Source organism: Typha latifolia, chromosome 4, assembly GCF_019914945.1.
Source record: "Typha latifolia isolate L0001 chromosome 4, TyphaL0001v2, whole genome shotgun sequence".
Classification (NCBI taxonomy): Eukaryota; Viridiplantae; Streptophyta; class Magnoliopsida; order Poales; family Typhaceae; genus Typha; species Typha latifolia.
The window spans coordinates 17,461,000-17,478,008 of record NC_133089.1 but is presented as its reverse complement, the minus strand read 5'-3'; the positions used below and the strand labels follow the sequence as shown (position 1 = coordinate 17,478,008).

The window sequence follows — 17,009 nt, the reverse complement described above, 5'->3', positions numbered from 1 at the left end:
TTCTATTTATGAAGAACTGAAGATAAAATAAATCAAATAGGAAAAGGAAATCTTCAAACTACCTAAAACCAGGGTCCTCCTATATGTGGATCTCCGATACAGCATACGTACAAAGATCATGGTTATGGAGATCTATCTTAATTCATTTCTTGGCCGGGGGTTATGTGAAAATAAGCTCATTCTGAGGGTTATATTTGCAAATAATATTGCAGATCTAATAATGGTGTTAAGTTGGACCCACCCAATCTATAAATGGTATGACATGATGACATGAAATGCTTATTGGTTCGGGTAATAATGGATCCGATCCGAATCCGAAAAGTGGGAGCACTGAGCAATTCGTCCGGCTCTGGATGATTTCATCCCTTACCTCTCCGTGCTACAACCCAAGAAAGGCGGCTTCTTCTTTTATTACCTTCCACTCTCCTCTTGCTCATCGAGGAGAGCCATGGCGACATCTCTCAAGTCTCCGCTCTTCCCCTTCTCCTCGACCGCACTCCTGAACTTATCTCGAAAGCTACCCGTCTCTGTCTTTCTCTTCCCTTCCTCCTACTCCACTACTAGACCCTTCTCCCCCTTCTCCAAGACCCCTCTCCGCTCTCCTCTTCACCACCCTCGCCGCCGCCTCGTAACTTGCGCAGGGACAGAAAACGGCACCGCCGAGCCGCAACACTTCGATTTCGATCTCTTTACGGTTGGCGCTGGTAGTGGTGGGGTCCGAGCCTCGAGGTTCGCCGCTAACTATGGTGCCTCGGTTGCGATCTGCGAGCTTCCGTTCGCGACTATATCGTCAGAGAACGCCGGTGGTGTCGGTGGAACGTAAGTTTTTCTTTGTTGTTTTGTGTTGATTTAGGGATTTCCTTGTATGGGTTCTTAAAAAGTTGAGACTTATCTAACACGGATGATAGTTTTAGGCTCTTTATTATTTCTTGTGGAAATTAAGGTTTTGGATGGTATCCATTTCATGGTCGGGAAGTGGAATAAATTTATGCTGCTCTCTGTACTGGCTTTGATGATTTCAACTTCTTAGACAGCCTTTTTTTTTCTAAGATGGGCGTGCTATGGACATGTAGTTAACAGCTTAAACATTTTCAGGAGTGAATTGATTCTGCCAGTCGGAAAAAGAATAAGTTTCTGTAATGCATGATTGATATGTTGTTACTTGCGTTGTAGCTGTTGTTAAAAGATTTTTAAAAAGTTGGTCGGTAGATTAAAAAAGCTATGTTTGAATTTGGAAGAAGAGATTCAAGTATACCTCTGAAGGTTAGAAGGATAAGCAATGCATACAAAGGAATGGTGGGATAAGATGTCTAATATTCAACTTGGCTATCTGTTAGATGCTGAAACTATCATTATGGAATGAGGAAACCAAAAGGATTGGTATTGAACATATATGTCAGTTCTCTCATAAGTAAGTTAGGCTAAGAGTCAAAGATCCTCTTTTGGTCTCTCATACTTATGTCATCCTTTAGAACAACTTCACAGTCAGCAATTTAGTTGCTTGCCTATTGGTTATTGTACACTTCAAATACTAATTGTAGTATCACCTTTGATGTTTATTATTATTATTTTTTAAAATTTCTACATTGTCTCATGAATGCTTCCTGCTTTAATAATCCAGCTATTCCTGGTTTCTTTTCTAATGTAGCTGTGTTCTCCGCGGATGTGTTCCTAAAAAGTTGATGGTATATGCATCCAAGTACTCCCATGAGTTTGAAGATAGCCATGGCTTTGGGTGGACCTATGAAACTGATCCTAAGCATGACTGGAGCACTTTGATGGCCAACAAGAATGCCGAGTTGCAACGCCTCACCGGTATTTACAAAAATATTCTGAATAATGCAGGCGTCACCTTAATTGAAGGTCGTGGAAAGGTTGGATCATGTTGTTAAGTCAGGTTGAAATTCAAGGAATACTTTTACCCAAATATTCTTAGAAATTGTGATGCAATGGGCTGAGGTCCTTTTCTTCTCGATGTTGCAATGCAGATAGTCGGTCCTCATACTGTTGATGTTGATGGTAAACTCTACTCCGCTAAACACATACTTATATCAGTTGGTGGACGACCCTTCCTCCCAGACATTCCAGGAAAGGAATATGCTATTGATTCAGACGCCGCACTAGACTTGCCTGCAAAACCAGAAAAGATTGCAATTGTAGGCGGTGGCTACATTGCTTTAGAATTCGCTGGTATATTCAATGGCTTAATGAGTGAGGTCCATGTGTTTATCCGACAGAAGAAAGTCCTGAGAGGTTTTGATGAGGAGGTGAGGAAGTCCTTGGAAAAGTAATCTTTGTTCAATTTTGGCTGTAATTTGTGGTTCTCTTCCTCAAGTTTCTGTTTCTGCAGATAAGAGACTTCATTTCTGAACAAATGTCTCTAAGAGGCATCGAGTTTCATACTGAGGAATCTCCTCAAGCAATTCTTAAGGCAGCCGATGGTTCACTGTCATTGAAAACAAACAAAGGAACTGTTGATGGTTTTTCGCATGTAATGTTTGCTACTGGGCGAAGACCAAATACACAGGTTTGATATCATATGGACATTTTTATTCATTTTCTTTTTTCCTATTCACCTGTTGTAGTTAACTTATCTGGATCGTTTGTTTTATATCAAATGGACATTTTCTGTTTTCTTTGTTCCTATTCACTTCATTTGTTTTAAGACTTATATTGATATACTTTTTTTGCATAACAGAACTTAGGACTTGAGGAAGTTGGAGTAAAACTGGCCAAGAATGGAGCAATACTGGTACATGATTAATTGTTTGATCAGCATGGTTTGCTAGATTACTTGAGTCCATGATGAACAGTTCTATATTCTTTATTGATATATCAATGCTCGTCAGGTTGATGAATACTCTCGGACATCAGTTGATTCCATTTGGGCTGTTGGAGATGTTACTGATAGGATAAACTTGACTCCAGTTGCCTTAATGGAAGGCGGTGCATTTGCAAGAACTGTGTTTGGCAATCAATCTACTAAACCAGATTACAGGTTTGCTTCATGTGCTAAAATAGTTAAACAGATGGTGCACAGAAAAAAAGAAAAAAAAAGTGATGGCTGCTGCTGGAATTAGGAACAAGATGCTGCATCAGAAACTACCCAGTCATAATAGAAGTCTTGTGAACATATAATCAAACATTCCTGCAATTATTTTCTGGGTTATTTTTATGAATCACATCTAGTTCTGGAATCAGCACAATAAGTCCATGCAAACTTTATTTGGTTATTCCTGTGAAACCTTACAAGGAATATTAGATATCTTACTTTCATGGATAATAGCTTTCCATTTTCATTATTATGCCAACCTATTCATGGCTTGAAGTGATATGAAGTTCACAATCTGCAGACATCACAGTGTTTGGAGTTTATTTTGTCATGTATCTCATTGTAGTTCAATCATGAATATGTAAAAGATTGAAATTGGACAATAAATAGTATTAACTGGGTTTGATTGGAACATGTATTAGATAGTATATGTTGGATCACTTGATTTATTTTATGAGAATACAATACTGATAGTGGAGGAAATCACAAACTAAAGTCTTTTTAATCTTGATAAATGATGATTTAGAAAGTCATTGCATTATGAGATCTTTTATTAGTGATATTGAATAATACACGATTTTTCTCAGCAGTGATAGTCATCAATATAAGAAGACTAATGGTCTAGTCAATCTCAGTGTAAGCTGGCTAAGTGGCTATATTCAATGACATACAAAATAGAGGGTCAATGCAGCTTCATTAAACAAATGCAGTTGAAAGTTACATTCTATAATCTTTTTCCTCTCCAAACTTATACTCATGTCACATGCCTCGCTATGCTGATAGAGTGTGACACAACAAAACCTTCAATTTTCTGGTCTAACTTGAAGTTACTGCTGTAATAGGATACTTTCACAGGCTTTGATTGATCTCGTGTTAGGTTGAATGCTTCTCCCATAATGTTGCTGATATGTGAATTGTGCATCTATGAACAGAGCGGTGCCATCTGCTGTATTTTCTCAGCCGCCAATAGGACAAGTTGGTCTAACTGAGGAGCAGGTAATACAATCTTTTTTCCCCAAAATTTATCTTATATGATGATGTTCCGATAAGATTCAGGATTGCTGCAGGCCATTCAAGAGTATGGGGATGTTGATATCTTCACAGCTAACTTCAGACCACTCAAGGCCACTCTTTCTGGTCTACCGGACCGAGTATACATGAAACTTATTGTCTGTGCTAATACTGACAAAGTTTTAGGGGTCCACATGTGTGGGGACGACTCCCCTGAGATTCTACAGGTTTCTGAGTTTTGACTGATCATATTCCTTTTATATAGTTACTTGAGTAGAAACTCGTTATGATGTATGTATTATATTTCAGGGGATTGCAATTGCTGTCAAGGCAGGCTTGACAAAGGCAGACTTTGATGCAACAGTTGGTATTCACCCAACATCGTCAGAGGAATTTGTCACAATGAGGAATCCAACACGAAAAATTCGAACGAATCTTTCTCCAGTCGAGGTTTGCCATCCCACATATATAGTGAATAAGTAGGTGCATCATGGGCATATTGAGTTATGAATTTGCAATACTAATAAGATAGTTTTTTGTCTCAATTTTTCAGGAGAAGATTAAAGAAGAGAGCAAGTCAGTAGTAGATACTTAACACCAATGAGGTAAAATGTACACTATTCAGTTACCCAAGGAATAGAAAGTCTTGGTATATTTGTTGTTTTCCACACATACCCCTGGTTTACTGATCCAGTGCTAGATTTTTGCATATGAATGATATGATTGTAGCTTGGATGGTGTAATGGTTTATATAAGCATATCAAAGGTGGTATCCAATTTGTATCTCCTATAGTAGCACCAAAATGAAATAAAAATAAAAAAGAAAGGAAGAAAGAATGATTTGGTTGATGACTTTGTTCAGAAAATAGATAATTGCATGCTGAATTACTTGTTAATTTTTCTCAAACGGAATGATTTGATCTTGCAGGCAGTGTAGAAACTTCATATTCAGATGATGGAGAAATTCTGAGTGAGGAAAGCTCTTGAGGAGATATAAAATAACAGTCCTCAATCTTGGCAGTGCTAAATTTTTTTAATATCCTTTTTGCAACTTGGAAAGAATTCCAGTAATTATTTGTATATTCCACTCTCTCATATGTAAAGGGCGGATGGCTTTCAAGATGCAAACGCATAAAATTCGTTTATCTAGTAACTATTTTTTCCCATCAAAATGGAATTTTCTGGACATTTATTATGATGAGTGATGTTAAGGTTTTTTGATGCACTATCTGGATAATATACTTGTGATACACTGTCATATGAAATAATAGCATTTAAAATAATCATGCTATAGCCACCGCAAGAACATTTGAGTTGAGATCATATCGTTTATGAATTTAGATACCTAGAATGACCAGGCCTCATTGCCTTCGCCTAAAAGTTGGCGATCAGCTGGAGAATTGGTGTTAAGAGTAATAACTTCTGACTAGGTATATCTGAAATATGAGTTGATGGCTGTTATTGTGCTGTAAAATTGACAAATATTGAGAGATTAAAGGGATCCTAGGTTGGCTCCTTCACCTGATTCACAAAAATTTAAAGAAAGAAGAGGAAAGAAACACACTACGGGGTTCAGTGCTGCTGGTCACGAACAAGATTGGCTAAATCGCCAAGTCATTTCAGAGATACCAAGATACTAATTATCAATACCTCGACAGTAAACCAAATGCACATGGAAGCAGAGATTATCCCCGTCAAAATTTGGGGTTCCTAATCACTGTACGTATATAAAGAGGTAAGAGTTTACAATATGAGAGCATTTATTCTCATTGTACATGACGTGAAACTCTTTGGACAAATGAACCAGATTAGTACAACCAAAACGACAATCCCACAAACATCATCTATCAGGGTCAGCTAAATATTGGCGAAGCTATGACAACCATGACTCCTTGGAATGGGAAGGAAAGAATCATAGAGAATTTACATGAAAGAGTAGGTAGGGAAACATCATCAGACAAAATGAGATGAACAAACAGCATCAGATGCATGCTATAGAAGGGAAAAAAGAATTGAAAGAATCATTGGCAGAAAAGAATCTTGGTTCCACTTCACCTAAGTAGTCACTATGTTGCACTTCCTCAAGTAGGGGTTGTCGTAATCAAGGAATTTATTCCAGTAACCTTTGTACTTTGGAATTGCAATGTCAAGCCATGGCTTCATGAACCCACTGTAATGGATGACTGCTGCGTTCTCAAGTTCTTTCTTTCCCAGACTTGTGTCTTCGCCAAGCCCAAGAACATGCCATTGTCTGTCCAGGCGAACTGTATGATTGTAAAAGACAACTTGGTCCAATGGCAAGCTTCCTGCTTTCCAGAATTGCAGCCTCGCTCCCTGCACCTCATGAAAGATTGCCATCAGCCAAGCAACTGGAGGAGCATATGTTTGATCATACAACATGTATTATGTATGTTTATCACTTTCGCATCATAAACTGAAATTTATCCATGAAACTTGACTGAACCAAACATATCTACACGGGAGTGCTTAAAAACTTTAAATTCGCACTTTCGTGTGCTTCATCTTGTGGCAAAGTATGCAATTTTATGTATAACTATGATACATCAGCTAGCCGGAACATCACTGCCAGTTTCCAAGAGCTTCCAAGTTCCAATCAGAGAATGGGAGAAATGTTACCTGCTTCAGAGTCTATCATGATGTTTATACAGCAGGCCCATATGGCATAATAGTTAATTTTTCATTAGTCGTCCAAGTTGATCATGAGATTGGTCGTGCCTGGTTGTTTATTTCTTTTTAACTAAAAAGCAGCTGTTCAGCCAGCAACCGTAAGTGGAAACAATTTTCTTATGATTGTTTACTAAGAAATAGCATTGTTTCTTCTGAGGGAATCCTACCTCCTAAATTGATACCTTGAAAGTAAAAAAACAAGCAACTTGAACTTTTCTTAACTGTCAATACCTTCCCAGTTCATCTAGCTACTGAGTCAGCGTTCTAGCGGTAGAAATTGGTTATCTGTTCTAATTCTATATGTAAAAGGAAAAGGAAGTCATATAAAAGAAAAAAAAAACATCTTACCCTTTGAAGCCACCTATCATAAGTCATTGTTATGCCTTGTCGACGCCACTCAATTAGGTTAAACATATTCATTCCAAACCCCCATAAGCAGGCCTTTGGATCAAAGCTACTTAAAATGATTGGCTCACTGAAGTTAAGCAGCATTTTCAACTGATGAGATGAATCACCATCCCTACATGTCTCAATGGCAGAATTTACTTTACCCTTCATCTCTACCCTCCATATCTCCCTCAGATCTCTCTGCACCACCACATCATGGTCTAAAAGCAGAACTTTGCTCAAATAAGGGAAAATATGTGGCAAATAAAAATGGAGGTGACTGAGTGATGAAGTATATCTGGAATCTTGTAAGCCAGCCTGCTTAAAAATAGATAGCCATTCAAAACTATCCATATTTTCAATGTGAACTGTAGCTGGACCAGGTGTATTCAACAGAAACCACATCCTCATTGCTGGAAAGTTCAGAGAATCAGTCACCACATGAAAGATAATTTTCTCAGGTTCCTGCAACAGAATGTAGAAGAATTAAAAATGTCAATGACTTATTTGACAGTTACAGGAGTGGATAACAAAGAGAAAAGAAAATGCTGCGCAAGGAAATCATGAGGGTATTTCTTTTGTTGAAAAATTTAGGTCTTTTTTTGGTGATTTCTTTTAGTCAAGGTAACCCTTCTTTGAAACACTTTCCCGAAGAGAGCTCGAAGCAATAAGAGACTTGAAATTGGTAGAAATGATCAAGTAGTACTTCCCTAATACTTGAGACAACGGAATAAAGACACTAGAGATAATCTCCAATGACACTAGAAATGTTCAAGTCAGATTAGCATTGAACAGAGAGGCAGAGAAAGTTCATACCTTAGAAGTGGAAACTGTAGAGTTTACAACCACTGCACATGCAAGTATATTATCTGAAAATATAGCATAGTGATAATAATCTGGATTTTGAATGTTATCTACAAGCTGCAACTCATGCTCCTCAGGATTCAAGGTGAAGAAGTCTGACGTAAGCCGCATTGACAGGCAGTGATAACCTTTAGGTATGGTCCTGGCTGCAATCTGTGTAAAGCGTAAACCATCATTCTGCTGTTTCCTGAGCTTTTCTTTAGAAATAGATATTTTGACACGTAGTTCTGATGCCTCTGCAGAGCAATCTGGGTAAGCCTTGCGGACCTTGGACAAAGTTGCTTCCATTGCTCTGATTTTCTGCAAAGCACTGGACAGTAATTTCTGTCTCAATAGAATGGCAATAATATACTCTTGTAAATAATTGAGCATGGTTTTGATAACTCCTCCACATTTATCACTTTCAAGGCTTTTTCACTCTTTTCTTTCTAAATCTCTTCTTGATTTTCTCATACCAGAATAAATAGGAATCTCGGACATGATAGCAGGTTACTGCTTACCTCCTACTCCTAGATAAATCTGTGTGATTTTTGCCACGACCAAGCAACTTTTCTATCTCCTTTACCCTTGATTTCAGTTCTCGTACCAACTTGGAGCTGCTTTTCTCTGTGGGAATTTTCAAATAAGCATTAGCCATGATCAGCTGATCTTCCATCTCCCAGATGTACTCTCTTGTCCCAATCTGAGGGAGAGAGCTCTTATTATGTTCTCCTGCAGCTTCTTGGTCACAGAGCCCATGCCTCTGCATTCAAGGTTAGATACAAATAATAAGATTGTTTAGTAGAAAATCGGTTAGAGTGAGAAATCAGCTATGATGATGATGGCCTAACCATGGGAACTTTCTTTTCTAAGCATTGGCAACTGATGATATTCTTTTCTATGTAGCTAATACATTCCATATGATAATTATTGCAACACTTCAGCTTGAAAAATCACCAACTTAGACCCTATTTATCATCCAAGAAAGTACTGATTCTACTGAATAATCCAAGAAATGTTTCCATTAAGAAGGGATGATCTAGGAAAGGGAAAAAGCATGCCTCTTCTCTGGTGGGAGTAGCTACATCATGCTTGTCAACTTCTGCATCTCTACCGCTACCAGATTTCAATCCTTCAACCAAAGGCCAAAAAGAAAAAAAGAAAGAAAAGAATCAGGGTAAGATAACATTTCATAGTTAAATAAATCAATCATGAATTGATTCAAGAACAATAATTTTACCATTCTCTCCAGAAGCATCACACCTGTCTACTGGGTTAGTTTCATCGAGTTCTTTCAATCCTTCACCATTATCCTAAAACCCCAAACCCATATGCAACTACTGTTTAGTACCACACCAGGAAGGAGGTCCATCTCACATGCTAATACAAATCTTTAACCCAAATTTCCAAAGAAGAAACCTGATCTATGCGAATTCGTTCCATAGGATCACTGGATGACCTCTGCATTTAGAAAAACTGTCAACAAATTCTCGCGAAACACGAAGATTTAAAGAGTAGATTGATTAAATAGAAAATATCATACCGTAGGATCCTTAACTGAAAACGGTCCTCCTATTTCAAACTCATCAGTCATCTGATTAACATCACCTGCAAGATGAGGAGATCCCCGTGATATCGATCAAGTCCCACGAAATGTTGAAAAGAATGCTTCGATTCCTTACTGGCTTCCTTGTCGCGGAGTCCGAAGATTTCTTTCCGACACGTGAAGACGAACATGCTGAAGCAGACGAAGGCCATGAAGAACGTCAGGAGGAAGAGAGTGGAAATCTTCATCTTGCGGAGGGACCGCGGTGATGCTCGAAGCGTTGGCGAGAGAAATCTAGGGTTCGGGTTAGGGTTTCAAGAGCACTCTCATGGAAGAGGAAGAGAGGAAGGAGACGCAGGAGAAGAAGAAATTGGGGTTTTATTTGATCGGATTCTTTTTTAAAGGTTGCGCGGGCATTGGGCGGGTTTAATTACTCCTAATCTCACTATTATATTACTATATGATTTAATTACAAATTACACTCCATGGATCACGCGAATCGTAGAGATACCAACAATTCTTTGAAACGAACAGCTGCAGGACGTGTCAAGTTTCGGGTTTGAGAACGTATACGTGCCTGAAGATCATTCTAATTTTTTGATGTTGTGTGTTTTTTGGTCGTATAAGATGAGAAAAAGGAGATCGGTTGTGATTAAAATGACGTAAATGACGTAGCCCGGCTTAGTTGGTTAGTTAGTTAGTTAGAGCTGCGATATGAGACGTCCGATTTAGTTCTTGGCTCATAACACGAAGCTCTGATTTGAGCTAATAGTGATTTGACACGTCTCCAATTGTTAAGAGGGATTTATCAGCTCTGACTAATGGTAAGAATTAATAAAAGAGGAGATGTTAATGTCAGGCATGTAATGAAGCATCTGTGAACTATTTTATCACTTGTGTCGCTACCTATGATGTTACTTGGGAGATAAAGTGATATTAAATATAATTAACGCAAATAAATTTTAAAATATCATAATTATCACATATTCTTTTAAATTTTCTTTTTTTGTGTCGAGAATAGCTATTATGGTCAAATTTTTAAAGAATATTGCTAATAAATTATTAAATAACATCAATAAACATATATAAATTATTTTTAACATATTCCTCATTTTTAATTTTAGAGTATAAAAATATTTATCAATAATAGTATTCTCACATAAAATAAGATATATACTATTGTACTAATAATATAATATTGAATAACTTTTACACATTTAGTATAATTCGCACACGAGCAAAATAAGTTTTTTTTTTTATTTAAATTGTATTTTTGTCATTATTAGTTAGATTTAACTAGCATAATAATATTTTTAAAGGAATATAATAATTTTGGTTGTAATTACAATATTTTAAAAAATTTTATGGTAATTACGTGAAAACTTTGAAATATAATAAATGAGAAGATTATGAATAGTATTATACAATAGAATAAAATAGCGATGAGATCAAATGAGAAAAATTAACAATTGCACCTGTTCCAAATGAAAAAATATATTTCAAAGTTGTAATCCCATACAACTATTGTGTGATTAACGTTATTTATCACGTTTGTTTAGAGCATTATTTGGATGGTGGTGACAGCGCCCCCAATTTATGATATATTTGACCAAAACTATACCAAGTCTGACCTGCATATATTATTATTGCATTAAAATGATTCATATAATTTAGGAGAAATTGCTATCACCATCCATTTCATTTAATATCTCGGTAATTAAAATAAATAATATTTAGCATACTTTATCTCCACCAGAAGACTCCGGGTCAGACAGCACCTAAACCAGGAATAAGCCCTGAATTGACGCAGGCCGGGAATCTTGAAAAATGAAAAGTGTGTTTTTGCACATATAACCCTCAATATTTTATTTATATTTTTTAATTTTCATATTCGTAAAAAAAAATAATTTTAATAAAGAAAGACGTATGGAAAGAAGAATACATTTGATATTTTTTTTTCAGTTAAATTACATTTTAAGTGTTAGTTAGCGGTGTCACTTTAGAGTAATGGACATAAATAAGAGATTTAAAAGGGTGTGCATGGAAAAAACGCACTTTTTAGGGAACCAAATGCAACTATGCAAGTACAAATACCCCAACACTATACAGCAACAATTCGCGAATTCTATCCCTCTTCTTCCCCTATTCTTTCACCAAAAAAATAAAAATAAATAGTAGTCGAATCCCCGGTCCGAGGCTTTTCGACCCCCCTTATAGTTAAAAAGAGTTCAATTCGCAATCTCCGGCGCCGGAGATGTGATCGCCGTGATCTACTGACTTCTGAGGTCCACCGGCGAAAGGGACCTCGTGAGATGTGAGCTTGGGCGGCGGGAGCGGCGGAGATGGCGCCGGAATCGGTGGCAGCGGGAGAGGGGCAGGGCTCGATCATGAAGAAGGCGGCGGCGTCGAGGAGTTGGATCCTGTTTGATTTCAACGGGGAAGGAACGATTCTGGATGTGGATAAGTATGCGATCATGCATAGGGTTGAGATAAACGCGAGAGATCTCAGGATTTTGGATCCCTTGTTATCCTATCCTTCTACTATTTTGGGGCGGGAGAGAGCCATCGTTCTCAATCTTGAGGTGAGTTCTTTTTTGTAGTGAATTTCGGTGGTTTATATCTTTGGTTAGAATTTTCGTTATATTTTTTAGTACTTTTGTTGCTAATTGAAGTTCTTTTTCGTCTTTGGAGCAGCATATTAAAGCAATAATAACTGCAGAAGAGGTAACTTTTTTTTCTCCAATGCAATTCAGTAGAGTATATATTTTAATGGATTCTTAGATTGCTTTTCTCAAATAGTCTTTGCTCACTGGTGCAAATGTCTAGGTTTCTTTTTGCGCACGGGAAGGAACCTTTTAGATATAAAATTGTCAGATTTCTAGGTTGAGGTCATGTTGAGACTTCGAGTTCGCCTTTTTTGAGTAGCCTTTTCCATTATTATGAACTCATATCTATTTGTCGAAACCAGGCGAGAGAGTATAAGTTTTATTTTTCCTGTGGAAGACATGATATGATCTCGTACTTAACTGCTCTAAATTGTGAATTTGCATGACTTAGGTGTTGCTTAGGGATCCTATGGAAGAAAATGTTATCCCAATAGTGGAGGAGTTGCGCAGGCGATTACCACCAGCTACCATTGCTCAACCTGCTCAAGGTGAAGGGAAGGAGAACTTGAGTGGGCCACATGATGTGGAAGCTGCAGAAGAAGATGGTAAGTTGCATGTGCAATTTTCACCTTTGCCAGCCGAGCAAGTTGTTAGCTTCTAAAGTGCATGATGAGTGGAAGATTCTAACTCAAGATGCTTAAGTATTTAAATATGTGGTTCTTGTCAAACCTTATTTTGATTATCAGAGAACATCATTCATGATTATAGGCAGCACATCTGTTGCTATCCTTATTTTCTTTGAATATTTGTTTTTCCAACCAACAATGGTCGAAAATTTTATTGAGGAACCTTAGTAGTTTCACTTGGATCATGCTTGTGCATTTTACGCCATGTTATTTGGTGCTTGCCTGCATATCAATAAATTTTGACATAGGTATCAGTTTGATATACTGAAATTGCACTTGTTTATTGTCATATATTTCTTGTTAATCCTGTTTTGCTATTACCTTCTTCTTATGGTGCTAATCTCATGCAATGTAGAGTCTCCCTTTGAGTTCCGTGCCCTAGAGGTTGCCTTAGAAGCAATTTGCAGCTTCCTTGATTCACACACCACGGAGCTGGAGACTGCTGCCTACCCTGCTTTAGATGAACTGACTTCCAAGGTGAAGAAACACTTGCTTCTTGTATGGTATTCTTTTTGTTTAGATAGAGTAACAATGAGAGCTATTGGTCGACAAATTAGCAGGAGACAGTTGTTTATATGACAGTTTCTTCCTAACCTGCTGGCACAGCTGGATCTGTAGGATGGCATTATGGAATCAAGAACTTGGACATTGGAATGTATAGTTACTGCATGTGATTTAGGATTACATATGAAAGATGCAGTGGATTATGGTGGTCTCAATTCTAATTGGATTACTCAATGTACTATGTGTTCAAGTGGCTAAATTGGTACTTGAATGATTTTACTCATAATCTGGATTTATGATTTTTCTGAATTTATGAGTAAAGATTGGAATTTGGAGCAGATAATATGGAAATTGATTGTTAACTACTGCAAGTGATATGGATCCTAATTGTGACTGCTTTCCAGTAAATAAGTTACTAAACTTTTTATGCATATCCCAGTGCTAGAGATGTTTGTAATGAATAAGATTATGTGGACAAATAATTCTTTTAGCTTGTTAACTAATAAAATATTTTGTTTGCTTTAACATTTTCTGTCTTATTGATCCCAATCACAATGTATGCTCGTATAACCTTTTGCTTACAATTGTATATGGCCGTTAGAAAGCTAAAGAAAATCTTATATGTTTAGAAACCATATTTTAAAAATAGATTTCTTATTTGTGGATAGTACCATTTGTCTCCGGTAGTTCTATACTTATATTGCACATTTGGTTACTTCTGCTTTATAAATTTCTCTACCAGACTCTATTATCATCACCTCTTCGCCAATAAGTCGACAGTTGTTTCACGATGCAGATTAGCAGCCGTAACTTGGACCGCGTGCGTAAGTTGAAGAGTGCTATGACAAGATTGACTGCTCGGGTTCAAAAGGTCTGGACTCTTTTTTTCATCCATCTAACCTATAACAATATCTAGTGTCCTTTGTATACATTGTTTTGGAAAAAGAGTAAATAGGGTCTATCAGTGCCTATTATTGAGGTTATACATGGGTTTTTGGATAAGCTGATTCTGCACCTATAATGAAGATGAATTTGGTGGATTCTGTGAGGTGTTAAATATTATCTTTCTTTCTTTTTCTTAGAGATTGTTGTTGGCACAGTAGACTTCCAGATTTTGTCATTTCATCAAGGTTGTTCTGTTGAGGTTGCCGGCCAGGTCTGGTTCTATAGTAATTTAACACCAAGTTTTGCTGACTTCACCAGGTAAGGGATGAGCTTGAACAATTACTGGATGATGATGATGATATGGCTGATCTTTACTTATCAAGAAAATTAGCTGCGGCATTCTCTCCTGTCAGTGGTTCTGCTGTACCCAATTGGTTCCCTGCATCACCAACAATAGGCTCAAAGATATCTAGAGCTAGCAGGGCAAGCGCAGCTACTCTCCATGGAAATGAGAATGATGTTGAGGAGCTGGAAATGTTGCTTGAGGTCATAAAACAACCTTCCATCAAAACATGGCTGTCCTAGAATTCAAACTAAGATTAACTATAATTAATAATTGTTTTTCTTTATATGAAATTTATTGTTTTCTAATTGTACAGGCATACTTCATGCAAATTGATGGCACGTTGAATAAATTGACCACAGTAAGTCAATAACCAACTTCTAATTGTTATGTCATTGATGAACTGTTGTGATGTTATTAAGTATTAACAGCTATATTTGTGAAATAGTGTAACTCAAATATATCACCTCTTCTCCTCTCCTATTAGTTTCTGTAGCTGTCATCTAAACAGGTGTTGTTTGATGTAATATGTTGTTATTACTTCCTTACTAGAATTGGGTATTAGATCTTCTAAATTTTCAGAGAAGAAAAAGAAAGAGAACAGTGTCACAAGTTTGCTTGCATTTTGAGTTCTTCATGCAACCAAATAAGAGTACTTGTAGAAAAGGAAAAAAGGAATGTGGCTCTTTGTTGGAAAATGGTTTTAGCCTCTTAGGTATATTTACATTCTATACGTAATTTTGTAGTAGCTTTTATTTGTCATGCTGCATCTGCCAGATGAGTATTATGGGTAGAGTTCTATGGATTGGTTTGTCTTTGTTGGCTCAGGATGGTTTCCACTTTCATGGATCATGTAGTGATATGGCGATTGGAATGAACACCTAACTGGCCACCTTAGGTGTCTTCTCGTGTCAAGAAGAATGTAAGGAATTTAATGCAAGTGTCCAGACAGATTAAATAATAAGCATTAGTAGATAACTTCTGATCATTATGTAGCACTAACTCCTCCACATTTAGGTCATTACTTCTCATGCGGTAGTTGTCTTGCCATAAGCTGTTGTCCGAGATGGACAGAATTATTCTTTATTATTATTAGACCAGTTAAACTCCAAAAATAACTGTGAGCATTCTCTAAAATTATTTTCAGCTCCGTGAGTATATCGACGATACAGAGGATTATATCAATATCCAGGTATTTCTCTTCCATCTATGCATGTGATACTTGATGAGCATACTGTATACTCATTCGGAATCCATTCTTTCTTCTTGTGCAGCTTGACAACCATCGAAATCAACTGATTCAGGTGAGTGGCGACATTTCTAAAACTCTATTTTCTTCTGCCAGCCCCTTTATAGAAATTTTTAGACAGTGATCTTGATAGCTTGTCTACTCACATGTTATCAGTCACAGCATAGCGAACATTCTTTTTTTTTTTTTTCTTCAATGATATTCTTTCTACTTTGCCCTTCTTTCAGCTATATATTATCATCTAATCTACTTCTACGACATTGCAGTTAGAGCTATTCTTAAGTTCTGGCACTGTGTGCCTCTCCCTTTATGCCTTGGTTGCCGGAGTATTTGGAATGAATATACCGTATTCATGGAATAACAACCATGGATATGTGTACAAATGGGTACCCTCTACTTACTAGTGGATTAAGCGCATACTTGATGATGATAAAATTGATATCTGACGTACATTATTTCTGAATTGCTGGACAGGTGGTCTTTATCTCTGGACTAGTTTGTGCCTCTATCTTTATCTCTATCGTTGCATATGCTCGCCACAAGGGTCTTGTTGGATCTTGATTACTTAATGGAGTTGCATCCAGTTAAGGAATATTAATCAGGTGCTCCAATATTAATGATATGTGGAGTTCCCTTCCTAATTTATTCCAATTATCCGCGTTGGAGTTACCATTTCCTCATTTTCAGTTAAAGAAAGCCAAGATCAAGTTGTCTTATCATACTTGCCATTTCATAAATGGAAATGCTGCCATATTCATTGTTCTGGCTAGTTACAGAGTGTCAGTATCGAGGGTTCAAACTAGAGAAGGAGAGATACTATTGCTGTATCAGTTCATTCATATATTTACATCTGAAATTGTAATTCATTGTTAAACTATTTAATTGTGGAAAAATATTTTATCAGATTAAGTAATGTAATTAAGTTGGATATCTTCCTACTTCTTTCTCGTCGGTCCAGTCCAAGATGCAATTACATGTTTGCATTGCTTATTGCTATTGTAAATACATCTGATCAAAACCAGAATTTTTTTGAGACCCTCACTGTAAATATCTTAGTGATATGTTTGCTTGATGACTCTCCATCCAGAAGAGCACTGCATTTGGTATGAAAATGTAAACTCTCGTTTGGTGTTTATCGTTACAGTTTGCTAGAATTTGCAGGAAGGATGTACTTGAAAGATAAGTCTCTGTTTGGATATCCTATATAAT

General features: G+C 37.0%; 3 protein-coding genes across 4 annotated transcripts; 2 read left to right on the top strand and 1 right to left on the bottom strand.

Annotated features, from left to right (window-relative positions):
• The first annotated feature begins 281 nt into the window (after positions 1 to 281).
• On the top strand, positions 282 to 5,235 carry LOC140786358 (glutathione reductase, chloroplastic). The gene is made up of 11 exons (XM_073134724.1): positions 282 to 819; positions 1,649 to 1,874; positions 1,989 to 2,267; positions 2,351 to 2,527; positions 2,699 to 2,752; positions 2,850 to 2,998; positions 3,985 to 4,048; positions 4,120 to 4,290; positions 4,373 to 4,513; positions 4,617 to 4,668; positions 4,992 to 5,235. The coding sequence occupies exons 1-10, from the start codon at positions 449 to 451 to the stop codon at positions 4,656 to 4,658; spliced, it is 1,674 nt and encodes a 557-aa protein (XP_072990825.1). The 5' UTR covers positions 282 to 448; the 3' UTR covers positions 4,659 to 4,668; positions 4,992 to 5,235.
• Positions 5,236 to 5,748: 513 nt separating this feature from the next.
• Positions 5,749 to 9,871, bottom strand: LOC140786966 (probable galacturonosyltransferase 4). Its single transcript, XM_073135688.1, has 9 exons — positions 9,664 to 9,871; positions 9,525 to 9,589; positions 9,401 to 9,442; positions 9,222 to 9,294; positions 9,043 to 9,113; positions 8,503 to 8,744; positions 7,955 to 8,312; positions 7,100 to 7,603; positions 5,749 to 6,397 (listed from the first exon to the last, which is right to left on the bottom strand). Exons 1-9 carry the CDS (start codon positions 9,773 to 9,775, stop codon positions 6,119 to 6,121), a joined length of 1,746 nt encoding a protein of 581 aa, XP_072991789.1. The 5' UTR covers positions 9,776 to 9,871; the 3' UTR covers positions 5,749 to 6,118.
• Positions 9,872 to 11,587: 1,716 nt separating this feature from the next.
• LOC140786256 (magnesium transporter MRS2-I-like) lies at positions 11,588 to 16,738 on the top strand. 2 transcript variants are annotated; one of them, XR_012108586.1, is made up of 12 exons: positions 11,646 to 12,109; positions 12,222 to 12,251; positions 12,585 to 12,738; positions 13,175 to 13,296; positions 14,120 to 14,194; positions 14,527 to 14,754; positions 14,868 to 14,912; positions 15,380 to 15,473; positions 15,699 to 15,743; positions 15,826 to 15,855; positions 16,067 to 16,186; positions 16,275 to 16,738. XR_012108586.1 is itself a non-coding variant. In XM_073134550.1 (11 exons), the coding sequence occupies exons 1-11, from the start codon at positions 11,870 to 11,872 to the stop codon at positions 16,359 to 16,361; spliced, it is 1,176 nt and encodes a 391-aa protein (XP_072990651.1). In that variant the 5' UTR covers positions 11,588 to 11,869; the 3' UTR covers positions 16,362 to 16,738. The 2 variants fall into 2 exon arrangements, 1 of the variants encoding a protein (XP_072990651.1); XM_073134550.1 differs by lacking the exon at positions 15,380 to 15,473 and having other exon boundaries at positions 11,588 to 12,109.
• Positions 16,739 to 17,009: the final 271 nt, after the last annotated feature.

Coding starts and splice junctions, on each gene's coding strand:
- LOC140786358 (XM_073134724.1), top strand. CDS start 449: ATGGCGACATCTCTCAAGTCTCCGCTCTTCCCCTTCTCCTCGACCGCA. Junction 2,268..2,350: donor TGAGAGGTTTTGATGAGGAG/GTGAGGAAGTCC, acceptor CTGTTTCTGCAG/ATAAGAGACTTCATTTCTGA. Junction 2,999..3,984: donor TCTACTAAACCAGATTACAG/GTTTGCTTCATG, acceptor ATCTATGAACAG/AGCGGTGCCATCTGCTGTAT.
- LOC140786966 (XM_073135688.1), bottom strand. CDS start 9,775: ATGAAGATTTCCACTCTCTTCCTCCTGACGTTCTTCATGGCCTTCGTC. Junction 9,114..9,221: donor TGATGCTTCTGGAGAGAATG/GTAAAATTATTG, acceptor CTTTGGTTGAAG/GATTGAAATCTGGTAGCGGT. Junction 8,745..9,042: donor CTACTCCCACCAGAGAAGAG/GCATGCTTTTTC, acceptor CCTTGAATGCAG/AGGCATGGGCTCTGTGACCA.
- LOC140786256 (XM_073134550.1), top strand. CDS start 11,870: ATGGCGCCGGAATCGGTGGCAGCGGGAGAGGGGCAGGGCTCGATCATG. Junction 12,739..13,174: donor GGAAGCTGCAGAAGAAGATG/GTAAGTTGCATG, acceptor CATGCAATGTAG/AGTCTCCCTTTGAGTTCCGT. Junction 13,297..14,119: donor TAGATGAACTGACTTCCAAG/GTGAAGAAACAC, acceptor TTCACGATGCAG/ATTAGCAGCCGTAACTTGGA.